At 45.6% G+C, this 14,280-nt stretch overlaps 1 protein-coding gene across 6 annotated transcripts in view; it reads left to right on the top strand.

Annotated features, from left to right (window-relative positions):
- Window positions 1-14,280, top strand: part of FAT1 (FAT atypical cadherin 1) — a 130,836-nt gene that overhangs the window by 95,766 nt on the left and 20,790 nt on the right. For all 6 annotated transcript variants that reach the window (XM_066236063.1, XM_066236065.1, XM_066236067.1 and 3 more), the window contains exons 10-16: window positions 906-4,973; window positions 5,531-5,727; window positions 8,621-8,774; window positions 10,013-10,246; window positions 11,505-11,894; window positions 13,463-13,677; window positions 13,950-14,087. In XM_066236063.1, the coding sequence (XP_066092160.1) occupies window positions 906-4,973; window positions 5,531-5,727; window positions 8,621-8,774; window positions 10,013-10,246; window positions 11,505-11,894; window positions 13,463-13,677; window positions 13,950-14,087 (5,396 nt within the window). The remainder of the gene's footprint in view (window positions 1-905; window positions 4,974-5,530; window positions 5,728-8,620; window positions 8,775-10,012; window positions 10,247-11,504; window positions 11,895-13,462; window positions 13,678-13,949; window positions 14,088-14,280) is intronic.

Genomic DNA, 14,280 nt, shown 5'->3' with positions numbered 1-14,280 from the left:
GCAGAAAAATACATGTATATAATACAGGTGGGAACGGTGTAATGAAAATTCAGTAAAAACGATCTGCGTTAGACTAGAGTTTCTCAGCCTTGACACTACTGACTTTTTGAACCGAACATCCGCTGCTGTGGGGCCATCCTGTGTATTGTGGAAGTCTAGCAGCATCCCTGGGCTCGACCCAGTGCATGCTAGTAGCACCCTCTCCCCCAAAATGTAGCCAAAAATGTCTCCAGACTGTCCCCTTCTGGGCACAACCACTCTGACTTGAGAACCACTGACCGAGGGAATCAATTGACCAGAAAAAGATCCAGAAGAGAATATTATTGAAATCTTCAAAACCGATGATGTGGGATAAGCTATGTAGAAGCTTATTTATCAAGTCCCTGAATATTTAAAATAAGGGACAATTCTCTTGAAGTTTGCCGAACTTTCTTAATGACTTGAAGTCTTCTGTTTAATAAAGAATAAGAACCTTGAGCATTTTCAAGTGATAAATGCTGAAAATATAAATATGTTCCAAAGGGTTTTTAAGAGACTCTTGGAAAATTTTGAACTTAACTGCTTTATGAAAGGGTACCCATCTCATTACATAGCACATTTCTGGTTCAAGCAGAAGAGTGAGTTTGGTGTTAGATGCAGAGTGATACTTCTTCTCTTGCTTGCTTTTCATAATTTGTGGACAAAACTCTGGAAAACCTGCTTCATTTTAGGTGGATGAAGATGAAACAAGTGGAAAAATGAAAAAGTTCCATTCTAATGTTGAGATTATCAACATCTGAATCCCTGCATTTCTACTTAATTTCAAAATACGATTTTTAAAGATACCTTCATTTGTTTCTGTATTAGCAAATAGCACTTCTAGTTGTAGTTTTCTCTAACATGAGTTTGTTTCTTTTTCCTCCCAGGAAATATTGGAAATTCTTTTACAATTGATCCCATCTTGGGCTCTATCAAAACTGCCAAAGAATTAGATCGAAGTAACCAAGTGGAATATGACCTAATGGTAAAAGCTACAGATAGAGGCAGTCCGCCGATGAGTGAGATAACTTCTGTGCATATCTTTGTCACAATTGCTGACAACGCCTCGCCCAAGTTCACATCGAAAGAATATTCTGTTGAAATTAGTGAAACTATCAGCATAGGGAGTTACGTCGGAATGGTCACAGCCCATAGTCAGTCATCGGTGGTGTATGAGATAAAAGATGGAAATATAGGTGATGCTTTTAATATTAATCCACACTCTGGAAGTCTCATCACTCAGAAAGCCCTGGATTTTGAAACTCTGCCCATTTATACATTGACAATACAAGGGACCAATATGGCCGGCTTATCTGCTAACACAACGGTTCTGGTGCATCTGCAGGATGAAAATGACAACTTGCCTGTTTTTACGCAGGCAGAATACACGGGACTCGTCAGCGAGTCGGCTTCCATTAACAGCGTGGTCCTGACGGACAGGAACGTCCCGCTAGTGATTCGGGCAGCTGATGCCGATAAAGAGTCAAATGCTTTGCTTGTTTACCGCATTGTTGAACCATCTATACACAAATATTTTGCTATTGATTCCAGCACCGGCGCTATTCATACAGTACTAAGTTTGGACTATGAGGAAACAAGGACTTTTCACTTCACTGTGCAAGTGCATGACATGGGAACGCCACGTTTATTTGCTGAGTATGCAGCGAATGTGACTATCCACGTGATTGACATTAATGACTGCCCTCCTGTGTTCTCCAAGTCACTGTATGAAGCATCTCTTTTGCTGCCAACGTACAAAGGAGTCAAAGTCATCACAGTCAACGCTACCGATGCTGACTCAAGCGCCTTCTCACAGTTAATGTACTCCATCACCGAAGGCAACATTGGGGAGAAGTTTTCTATGGACCACAAGACGGGCTCTATCACGGTACAGAACACAACCCAGTTGAGAAGCCGCTATGAGTTCAGTGTTCGAGCTTCTGACGGCAGATTTGCCAGCTTTTCATCTGTGAAAATCAACGTGAAAGAAAGCAAAGAAAGTCAACTCAAGTTCACCCAAGATTTCTACTCCACAGTCGTGAAAGAGAATTCCACGGAAGCCAGAATGTTAGCTGTCATCACTGCGATTGGGAATCCAATCAACGAGCCTCTGTTTTATCGCATCCTCAACCCAGATCGCAGGTTTAAAATCAGCCGCACTTCAGGAGTCCTGTCGACCACCGGCATACCCTTCGATCGGGAGCAGCAGGAGGCATTTGACGTGGTCGTGGAAGTGACCCAAGAGCATAAGCCTGCCGAAGTGGCCCACGTCATTGTGAAGGTCACCATTGAAGACCAAAATGATAATGCCCCTGTGTTTGTCAACCTTCCTTACTATGCTGTCGTCAAGGTGGATACGGAGGTGGGCCATATTATTCGCTATGTTACTGCTGTGGACAGGGACAGTGGCAAAAATGGGGAAGTGCATTACTACCTTAAGGAACATCATGAGCACTTTCAAATCGGACCCTCAGGCGAAATTTCACTGAAAAAGCAGTTTGAACCCGACACCTTAAATAAACAGTATCTTATCACCGTGGTTGCAAAAGATGGAGGAAGCCCAGCTTTCTCGGCTGAAGTCCTAGTTCCGATCACTGTGATGAATAAAGCCATGCCTGTGTTCGAAAAGCCTTTCTACAGCGCGGAGATCCCCGAGAACATCCAGGTGCACAGCCCCGTGGTTCACGTCCAAGCCAACAGTCCGGAAGGGTTGAAGGTGTTCTACAGCATCACCGATGGCGATCCTTTCAGCCAGTTCACGATTAACTTCAACACTGGAGTCATCCACGTCATAGCGCCCCTGGATTTTGAGTCCCACCCAGCATATAAACTGAGCGTACGAGCCACTGACTCCTTGACGGGTGCCCACGCGGAAGTGTTTGTTGACATAATAGTGGAAGACATCAACGATAACCCTCCTGTGTTTGCCCAGCAGTCTTATGCCGCGACGCTGTCTGAGGCGGTCGTAATCGGGACGTCCGTCGTCCGGGTTAGAGCGTCGGATTCCGATTCGGAACCCAACAGAGGCATCTCTTATCACATGTTTGGGAATCACAGCAAGAGCCACGACCATTTCCACGTCGAAAGCAGCACCGGGCTCATCTCGCTCGTCAGAACCTTGGATTACGAGCAGCTCCATCAGCATAAGATTTTTGTGAGGGCTGTGGACGGAGGCATGCCCCCGCTGAGCAGCGAGGTGATCGTCACAGTGGATGTCACGGACCTCAACGATAACCCGCCCCTGTTTGACCAACAGATTTACGAGGCCAAAATTAGTGAGCAAGCCACCCATGGGCACTTTGTGACCTGTGTGAAAGCCTGGGACGCAGACAGCTCGGACGTCGACAAGTTGGAATATTCCATCCTGTCTGGCAATGACCACAAGAACTTTGTCATTGACAGTGAGACGGGGATCATCACGCTCTCAAACCTCCGCCGGCACACCTTGAAGCCGTTCTACAGCCTCAACGTTTCCGTCTCAGATGGCGTTTTCCGGAGTTCAGCTCAGGTTCACGTAACGGTGATCGGGGGCAATCTGCACAGTCCTGTTTTCCTTCAGAATGAGTATGAAGTGGAGCTCGCTGAGAACGCCCCCTTACACACCCTCGTGATCGAGGTCAAAGCGACTGATGGAGATTCCGGTGTTTACGGCCACATAACATACCATATTGTGAATGACTTTGCCAAAGACAGATTTTACACAAACGAGAGAGGACAGATATTTACCTTGGAAAAACTGGATCGAGAAGTCCCAGCGGAGAAGGTAATCGCAGTCCGTTTAATGGCTAAGGATGCTGGAGGGAAAGTGGCTTTCTGCACCATTAACGTCATCCTCACCGATGACAATGACAACGCGCCGCAGTTCCGAGCAACCAAGTATGAAGTCAACATCGGAGCCAATGCTCCCAAAGGGACATCCGTCGTGAAGGTTCTCGCCAGTGATGCTGACGAGGGATCCAATGCCGATGTCACCTACGCCATTGAAGCAGATTCTGAAAGCGTCCAAGAGAATTTGGAAATTAACAAGCTCTCGGGCGTAATTGCCACAAAGGAAAGCTTGATTGGCTTAGAAAATGAGTTCTTCACTTTCTTCGTGAGGGCTGTGGATAACGGGTCTCCACCGAAAGAGTCTGTTGTTCCCGTCTATGTTAAAATACTCCCACCAGAAATGCAGCTTCCCAGATTCTCAGAGCCCTTTTACACCTACACCGTCTCAGAGGACATGCCTATCGGAGCAGAAATCGATCTCATCCGAGCAGAACATAGCGGCCCCGTCCTCTACAACCTCGTCAAAGGGAACACTCCCGAAAGTAACAGGGACGAGTTCTTCGTGATCGACAGGCAGAGCGGGAGACTGAAACTGGAGAAGGCTCTCGATCACGAGACCACAAAGTGGTACCAGTTTTCCATCCTTGCCAGGTGCGCTCACGATGACTATGAGGTGGTGGCTTCTGTGGACGTTAGTATCCAAGTGAAAGATGCAAATGATAATAGCCCCGTCTTAGAGTCTAACCCGTATGAGGCATTTATTGTTGAAAACCAGCCAGCGGGAAGTAGGGTCATCCAGGTCAGGGCATCGGATCTCGACTCAGGAACCAACGGTCAAGTGATGTACAGCCTAGACCAGTCGCAGAGTGTGGAAGTCATCGAATCTTTTGCCATTAACATGGAAACAGGCTGGATTACAACCCTCAAGGAGCTTGACCATGAGAAGAGAGACAGTTATCAGATTAAAGTGGTCGCGTCTGATCATGGAGAAAAGGTGCAGCTGTCCTCCACGGCCATCGTGGATGTCACCGTCACCGACGTCAACGACAGTCCCCCACGGTTCACGGCGGAGATTTACAAAGGGACTGTGAGCGAAGACGACCCACCCGGTGGTGTAATTGCCATTCTGAGTACCACGGATGCCGATTCTGAAGAAATTAACAAACAAGTTACATATTACATAACAGGTAAAAAAAATAAATCTAAACTAAATGGTGTAATTTAACTCTGACGTCATCTAAATGGTGTAATTTAAAATTAAATACATTGGAAGTGTAAATTCCAAGATAGGTATTTTATGGGAGTTGGAAGGTAAGCGGTTTGATTTTAGTTAAACATATCTAAAATAAGTGAAAATAACACCTCTTAAGCTACACTTCAACTTCCTTGCCTGAGTGAAGGTAACTGTTTCATCAGGCTGTTTTTATTTTTATGACTCATTCCATTTGAACTTTATGCTTAAGGTATAATAAATATATAGTAATTAAATAGAAAAACTGTAGTTTCAGTGGACGCTAAAGTATTGTTTAGTAGTCTTCATATTTGATTTGGTTTAGTGCTGTGCTTAAATACAAATTTTAATGGGAAAATCGATATACCATGTGCAAATGTAATGATTTTTAAAACTTAACTCTTTTAAGCCGTAACATTATATATCTATTGTATAATTCAGTTCTATTATTTCTTTCTTTCTATTATTTCTTTCAACAAGTTTGACTGTCATCTTCCTTCATTAATTTACCAGGAGGGGATCCTTTGGGGCAGTTTGCTGTTGAGAATGTACAGAATGAATGGAAGGTGTACGTGAAGAAGCCCCTGGACAGGGAGCAAACGGACAATTACCTTCTGACCATCACAGCCACTGATGGGACCTTCTCATCCAAAGCCATAGTGGAAGTGAAAGTTCTTGATGCAAATGACAACAGTCCAGTTTGTGAAAAGGTAGGCTGCTCTCTCACTAAGTTTCTAAATTATGACTTCAGATTTCGTCTTAAACCTCCCGGTGGGTCTGTCAGGTGATGCCGTGGCGTCGCCGCGATGTGTCTCGTACCGTCACCTCTGGCCGCGTAAGCGGAGGTGAGGGGGAGACGGTGCAGGAGACGGATCAGCGCCGGAGTGGTTTTAGGGAGTGCTAAGTGGCTTAAAAATTGTTCCAAATGTTGTAAATTACAGACAGGATTATAGTTGTTTAACTCTCACAGTGCCCTGTGAAGTATTTAGGAAGAGATTGCCTTCATTTAGGAATGAGGTAATTCTGGAGGAAATATCAGGCCAGCAGTTCTTTTTACAGAGCTCAGTTCCGCTTGTCCGGTTTTGGGGGCATTCGGTCTTAACACAGTGGAGAAACTAGGAGGTTTGTAGTGCAGTTCCTGCGACTGAGCAGCTGCCGTTTCATATGCGATCAAATATCTCAAAGCAGAGCTGTCCCCATCGAGGGCACCAGGTGGGGACTGAGCAGGAGCGATCCCTGCAGCGTCCCTGAGCAGGCTGGGAGCACTGCTCGCACCTGGTCTCGCCTGGAGAGTGAGGAACGCTCACCTGTGGGAGGTGGTGATTGGATGACCGAGTAGACACGGAACGGCAGTGGGGGCTGAGGCTTAACTGGGTCACAGAGGCTGCAGATGTCCTTCCGGGGCACCAGGCCTCGATCCTAGAGCAGGGAAGGACTCTGAACCCTTTTCCATTTAAAAGGTGGAGAGGACATGGGCAGGCGTTGCTTAAGGAAGGTGTGTTTGGTAGTATCGTGTCCATTTGGATGAGGAACAGTGACAGCAAGGGCGCTACAGAGAGTAAGCAGAGAGGGCAGAAAGAGGAAAGGACAGGGACACTGGGATGGCACCTGGTCCTACCTGGAAGTGACAGCATGGCAGGTGTGTCACGTCAAGGTCAACACTAATGGGTGAAGGGGGCACAGACCAAAGATAAGCCTGGAGGGGAGTTGCTTTTAGGGAAAGCACGTCGGGGGCTCCATTCTCGATCTCTTCAGTGTAATGTAACGAGACGTTGCGCTGAATATTATTTATTTATTTTTGTATTTTTCCAAAGTTAGAAGTGGGGAGGCAGTCAGACTCCTGCATGCACCTGACCGGGATCCACCCGGCATGCCCACCAGGGGGCGATGCTCTGCCCATGTGGGGCTCTGATCTGCTGCAGCTGGAGCCATTCTAGCACCTGAGGCGGAGTCCATGGAATTGTCCTCAGCGCGTGGGGCCAACTTTGCTCCAGTGGAACCTTGGCTGCGGGAGGGGAAGAGAGAGACAGAGAGGAAGGAGAGGGGGAAGAGTGAAGAAGCAGATGGACGCTTCTCCTGTGTACCCTGGCCGGGAATCGAACCAGGGGACTTCCACACATCTGGCCAACACTCTACCGCTGAGCCAACCAGCCAGGGCCTTGAGCTGAATATTTTTTAGTGACTTAGAGATGGCAAGGTTGAGGATGGATATTAGGGGAGGATACATATAAATTTGGCAGTTCTTTCAGATAACTGAGCATTTAATTCATTTGAGAGGATAATAAGAAAAGGGGGAAGAGCAGATAGGTATTTCCCAAGGGAGGAAGGAGGAGGAGGAAGCAGAGATGAAGGAAGAGAATGCAGCAGTCCTGTCTGGGGGGTTTCTGAGAGGGGAGGGGAGGGGGCGTGGCTAGGAGGCGGGTGCGAGCAGGATGTGAGAGATTGGAACAGACCGTGTGAATCAAGGAGCTCAGAGACAGTGGTCTCAGTGGTGGTGTGGATGAATGGATGCCTGGGTGCTCGGGATTAAACAGGGAGATCCAAGGAGAAAATATATTTGGAAAGTTGAGAGTGAAAGGAGGGAAGAGGAATGTGGCCGGAGGAGGGAAGGCTGGGTGGAGGGGTGAGAGGTTTTGAAGAGGGACAGCAGGGTCGGAGGAGGCTGCGGCTGCCCGGAGCACGGGGTGCTGAGGAAGGGAGCAGAGCTGTGCTCAGGAGAAAGGACAGGACTCCCTGGGGGGGGGGGGGTGGAGCTCCCAGCACCGAGGAGCTCATCCCAGCCCGTGTGCGCCATGCTGGGGATAGTATGTTCTCTACACAGTTCAATCTTACAGAAGCTAAATGTGTGTTTTGTCATTTTTTGACATTCGTTTCTGGGGCGGGTAATAAGATTAGGACACTAGCTCATTTGAAATCATCAGGATTGTAAAATACTCTGTTTCTTGAGTAATAAAATGTAGTTCTTTGCCTAAAATTGAGTTTGAGTTAAGAAAATAAATTCAACAAAATCTTATCTGTCTCATGTTTTGGTTTATGGGATGGGTTTCTGAATAGTTGGAACGGGAAATAACCCTTCATTTGAGAGTTGGGTTGGATATGAATTGAGAGGCTAGAGCAGATACTAGAAGAGACCCGGCCTGAGCGTCACGCTCCTGCCTGAGCGTCGGGCTCCTCCCACCCTCAGGTGGCCCCTGGCTGGAACCTTTGTTCTCTCCCAGGACACGAAAATGGCTTCTTCCTCAGCTGCATTGATTTGGTTGTGTGTTAAGAACAATTGCAAACAATCAATTTCTGTATCGGAAACTAGTAGATATGAGGTGACAAGCATCTGTTCTCTCCAATCTTCAGGTAATTACGGAGCACTATGTAAATTTTCTCATAAGAATTTAAACTAAGTGTGAATCGAGTCAAAGACACAAAGCACATAGTCAGAGCTCTGAGGGTGAAATGCCAGTTCAGACTCTTTCAGCATCGTGGCGTTGTTTTAACTTGAATCATTTCCCCACGTTTTCTGTGGCCAGAGTTCAGCGATTCGTTTTCTGTTCCTCCCTTGGCAGCCGTGTTGACTCTCAGTGTTAATGGCGTTGTTTCAAATCTTTGTAGGCCTTGTATTCAGACACGATTCCAGAAGATGCCTTCCCTGGGAAACTGATCCTGCAGGTCTCTGCTACGGATGCGGATATCCGTTCCAACGCGGAAATTACTTACACATTGTTTGGTCCAGGTGCAGAAAAATTCAAACTAAATCCAGACACAGGTAATGATGGAGTTTGGGGCCGCATTAACCATGTTCCAAAAAAAATAATATACGTGGGTAGTATTAGATTACTCACAAATTTTAAAATTACGTTTTGTTTTTGTAAAATGTACTCGAATGCTGCAAAATTAACATCTTTTAGAACCCTAAAGAGTAATTTAATGTGTAAAATTTGGGGTGAGATTAAAAAAATCAACAGCAAGGACTTAAAATTGTTTTTATCACCTTAAAAAAAAACCTGAGAAATTAAAGCATATTTCAGACTTTTACTTTATCTATTTTACATACAGCCTGCTTTCATGAATTTATGATCACAAATTTGTAATTTAGCATATTTGTTAAAATAACTCATGGTATGTTATACATCTTTAAATTGTTAGTATTGTTTTTCTCTTACAATTTTTTTTTTTTTTTTTTTTTTTTTTTGCATTTTTCTGAAGCTAGAAACAGGGAGAGACAGTCAGACAGACTCTCGCATGCGCCCGACCGGGATCCACCCGGCACGCCCACCAGGGGCGACGCTCTGTCCACCAGGGGGCGATGCTCTGCCCATCCTGGGCGTCACCATGTTGCGACCCTCCTGGGTGTCGCCATGTTGCGACCAGAGCCACTCTAGCGCCTGGGGCAGAGGCCACAGAGCCATCCCCAGCGCCCGGGCCATCTTTGCTCCAATGGAGCCCTGGCTGCGGGAGGGGAAGAGAGAGACAGAGAGGAAGGCGCGGCGGAGGGGTGGAGAAGCAAATGGGCGCTTCTCCTATGTGCCCTGGCCGGGAATCGAACCCAGGTCCTCTGCACGCTAGGCCGACGCTCTACCGCTGAGCCAACCGGCCAGGGCCTACAATTTTTTTTTAATTGGGGTCAAGTAATAGTTTACTACTCAGCTCTCTCCCACCAAAGAACTATTTATGAAGATATGCATCTAATATTTTGAGTCATTTTTAAACATTTTAAAATTTGGCCAATTAAGTAGCTATTTTGCTTTTGTGATACTATGTATAACGCAGGAGATGCTCGCCTCGAGAGCTGTATGACTTAAAGAGCCAGCACTTGGCTGGGTTCCGAAACCAGGAACCCACTCTGCTCGTGCAGATTCTGTCGTTGATAAAACTGTTCCCCCAAGGAAAGTTGTGACTCGGATTTTGTCATTGTAAGGGAAACGGGGAAGATGTAAGATTTGGTATTAGAGCGCACATCTTAAGTTTCAAGTGAGCCTGTTATGTTTGGTTTTGTTTTTTTAGGTGAACTGAAAACATCAGCCCCCCTTGATCGCGAGGAACAAGCCTTTTATAATCTTCTCATCAGAGCCACAGATGGAGGGGGAAGGTTCTGTCAAGCTAACGTCGTGCTCACGTTGGAAGACGTGAATGATAATGCCCCCGAGTTCTCCGCCGACCCTTACACCATCACCGTGTTCGAGAACACGGAGCCTGGCACGCTGCTGACCAGGGTGCAGGCCACAGATGCGGATACAGGTACTGGACGGGCTTCCTCTTCACACCGTGTGCCCAGATTCTAGGAACCCCTGTTGTACGACACATTCCAGCTCCACACTGTTCAGTTCATTGTACCTCATGCCATGTCGAATAACTCGTCATCACTGTGTCATTTCATTCTTTACTGTTAAAAATGGAATGAAATATTTAGGATAATGAATTCACTTCCAAGGACTATTTGATATCTCAAAATTGTACCCTCTGAACTGAGCTATGTGGTGTCCCGAAAATTCTGGTTTGTGACCATAGTAACTGATCTTTATATGCTGTTGAGTTGGTGAAGTGTTATTTAAGTTAAACCATTAGTGACATAAAGATATTTTAGCTATCATAGGAACATAACAGCAGCAACTGCTATATTGCTATTGTTTTTGCAAAACCTTGCAAGTTTTTGTGGAGAAATAAAAGTCTAGGATAGCTATAGCCTTTTGATAGCAGAGAAGAAAAATAACTTCTTCAGTCATACTAATACTGAAGAATGAAAAGAACAGCAGAAATGTTACTTTTTTTTTTTTTTTTTTTTTAATTTTTTTTTTTTTTCCATTTTTCTGAAGCTGGAAACAGGGAGAGACAGTCAGACAGACTCCCGCATGCGCCCGACCGGGATCCACCTGGCACGCCCACCAGGGGCGACGCTCTGCCCACCAGGGGGCGATGCTCTGCCCATCCTGGGCATCGCCATGTTGCGACCAGAGCCACTCTAGCGCCTGAGGCAGAGGCCACAGAGCCATCCCCAGCGCCCGGGCTATCTTTGCTCCAATGGAGCCTTGGCTGCGGGAGGGGAAGAAAGAGACAGAGAGGAAAGCGCAGCGGAGGGGTGGAGAAGCAAATGGGCGCTTCTCCTGTGTGCCCTGGCCGGGAATCGAACCCGGGTCCTCCGCACGCTAGGCCGACGCTCTACCGCTGAGCCAACCGGCCAGGGCAGAAATGTTACTTTTCAAATAAAGCGTCACTGAAGGTAAATAACAAACAGACTTTAGTGGATCTGCATATTAATGCACACGTGTGTGTTAAACATAGTTTTAAAAAGCCAGATAACTATAAAATTATATTTACTTTAATTCAGTAAATTATTAGTCTAAAAATTTACTGTTTTTAGGACTATAGTCATAAAATGTTTAAATAATGTATTTTCACATTTTTCATTTTTAATATGTGCGCTGCGTGTTCTACAGAAACGCATTGTCCTTAAGTTCCGTGAAATAAGACTTTCTGCCACGATGTCGTCTCTTGACAGGATTGAACCGGAAGATATCCTACTCGCTGATGAACTCTGCCGACGGCCAGTTCTCCATTAACGAGTTCTCCGGGATCATTCAGTTAGAAAAGCCTTTGGATAGAGAACTGCAGGCAGTATACACCCTTACCTTGAAAGCTGTAGACCAGGGTTTGCCAAGGAGGTTGACAGCGACTGGCACGGTGGTCGTGTCAGTTTTGGATATAAATGACAACCCACCTGTGTTCGAATACCGTGAATACAGTGCCTCCGTGTCTGAGGACATTCTCGTTGGAACGGAAGTCCTCCAAGTGTATGCAGCAAGTCGGGACATCGAAGCGAATGCAGAAATCACCTACTCGGTCATCAGTGGAAATGAGCATGGGAAATTCAGCATCGATTCTAAAACAGGTAACTCGCCATGTAAATGAGAGGACGCCCTATATTCCGCCAAAAAACATGGATTGCCCAGCACTTGACCTGATAGGGAGTGACTGATGATGACGTGTTAGTGAATATGCTAAAAAGATAAAACTCAAGTTTTCTTTGTATTTTTATTTTAAATGGACTTTAAAGTGGTTTCAAAGATTTTAAACTGTAGTTCTACATAATAAAATACATTTCTGATATATTTGTTACAACTGTAAGCAAATTAAATAGAAAATTAAAATATCACACTCTAGTAGTCAGGTAAAGAGATAAGATATAATAAATTAGTGAAGATAAGACAGGGAGAGAGTAGAGGACCTTGCATAATGGCTACTTTTCACCCTCCCCCCTCCGAAGGAAAGTCATGAGAAGTAGCTTCCCAAGGAAAACGGCATTTTCCACCTCTTTGATCTTAGTTTCTGTGGGAGCCTCTGATAATTCAGAAAGTTGACTTTTTTATTTGAAGTACTTTGAATCACACTGACTGGGTGACTGCCAACAAGGTCAAAAGTCAGAAGAGCTTAAGACTCTTGCCACATAAATACTTCCGTGGTCTTGTTAACTGGTGGTCTAAATAGCTGTAAGTCTTAGAACATTGTAAAAAGTTGCTCCTTTCAAACTACATTTCATTGAATGTCACTATTTCAGTGTGTGAGGATGCTCTTTTAAACTCTATTTTTAACATATATCAATAAGGTGAAAAGGAAAGATTTTAAAGAGTTAAATCAAAAAGGGATTTTTTTAAATGATGGATGTAAATAGTTCTAGAGATTTTTTTTTTTAAAAAAGGATGCATATTTCTATAAAACTATGAGAAAGAAAAGGAAACTAAAGTAAAAGAGGAGACGTTTTGTGTTTTTAATTCAATTAAAATTTATGATTTAGAAGAGATAAAAAAAATAGTCATTTTTATAGCAGGGGTGTTGATGATATTGATTGGGAAAGCAACTCAAATGCCATAAAGAATTTCAATAATGTAAGAGAAATAAGTGTCTAGGGATGGGCACGTTCATCATTTTTAATTGTTGAGTTAGGAAATTAGAAAACGCACATAAATGGCAAGTAAATTTTTGAAGTGAAAATGGAACTGAGTTAGAAGTGTCCGTGGCCCTGGCCGGTTGGCTCAGTGGTAGAGCGTCGGCCTGGCGTGCAGGAACCCAGGGTTTGATTCCCGGCCAGGGTACACAGGAGAAGCGCCCATCTACTTCTCCACCCCTCCCCCTCTCCTTCCTCTCTATCTCTCTCTTCCCCTCCCGCAGCCAAGGCTCCATTGGAGCAAAGTTGGCCCGGGCGCTGAGGATGGCTCTGTGGCCTCTGCCTCAGGCGCTAGAATGGCTCTGGTTGCAACAGAGCGATGCCCCAGATGGGCAGAGCATTGCCCCCTGGTGGGCATGCCAGGTGGATCCCGGTCAGGCGCATGCGGGAGTCTGTCTGACTGCCTCCCCGTTTCCAACTTCAGAAAAATACACAAAAATGTGTTTGTCTGAGTCAAAGTAGGAGAAAGCAGTGGCATTTATAAGAGCTGGGCATAATTTTGATGTTCCACACAGGGGCCATATTTGTCATTGAGACTCTGGATTACGAAAGCTCCCATGAGTACTACCTGACTGTGGAAGCCACGGACGGAGGCACCCCTTCCTTAAGTGACATGGCCACGGTGAACATCAACGTGACGGACATCAATGACAACACCCCGGTGTTCAGCCAGGACACCTACACGGCCGTGATCAGCGAGGATGCTCTGCTTGAGCAGTCTGTCGTCACGGTGTGTACCCCTCCCCTGCGGCTCTCTCCTCCCCATCCCTGCAGGAGGCGCTGTTGTTATTGTTGTTCTGTTTGTTTGCTTTAGCAAGACGGGTCTGGTGTTTTTTGTGGTGGCCTTCTTTGAAGATATGGAAATGTTTTTTTCTTTGGCCAGTTACCGACTCTGTTACAAGTAATTGCCTTTATACCAACACTGTTGCTATCAGACACTTGCTTCAAGACTTCTGTCCCATCCTTAGCTGTCTCCTGAGCAAAAGTTGTCCTGTTTCCTAGGTGGTGGCTGACGATGCTGACGGACCCCTACACAGTCACATCCACTATTCAATCATCGATGGCAACCAGGGAGGTCCCTTCATGATCGACCCTGCCAGGGGAGAAGTGAAAGTGACCAAACTTCTTGACCGGGAAACGGTAAGTCAGAAAACTGGGCTGCGATAGTTGACACATGACCAACGCAGTGACTTAGAGATGCTTGTATTCACACCTGCCAGCTTGATGGGAGGTACTAACAGGCTAGACCTGCCTTGTTCTTCGGGACTGAGGAGCCAGCTGTAAATACCTGAAAGGCAATTACAGAATGAAAATTCAGTAAGAATGTAAGAGA

The sequence above is a fragment of the Saccopteryx bilineata genome, chromosome 6 (genome assembly GCF_036850765.1).
Source record: "Saccopteryx bilineata isolate mSacBil1 chromosome 6, mSacBil1_pri_phased_curated, whole genome shotgun sequence".
NCBI lineage: Eukaryota > Metazoa > Chordata > Mammalia > Chiroptera > Emballonuridae > Saccopteryx > Saccopteryx bilineata.
Note: the sequence above shows the minus strand (reverse complement) of the source record. Positions and strands in the feature narration are given on the sequence as shown.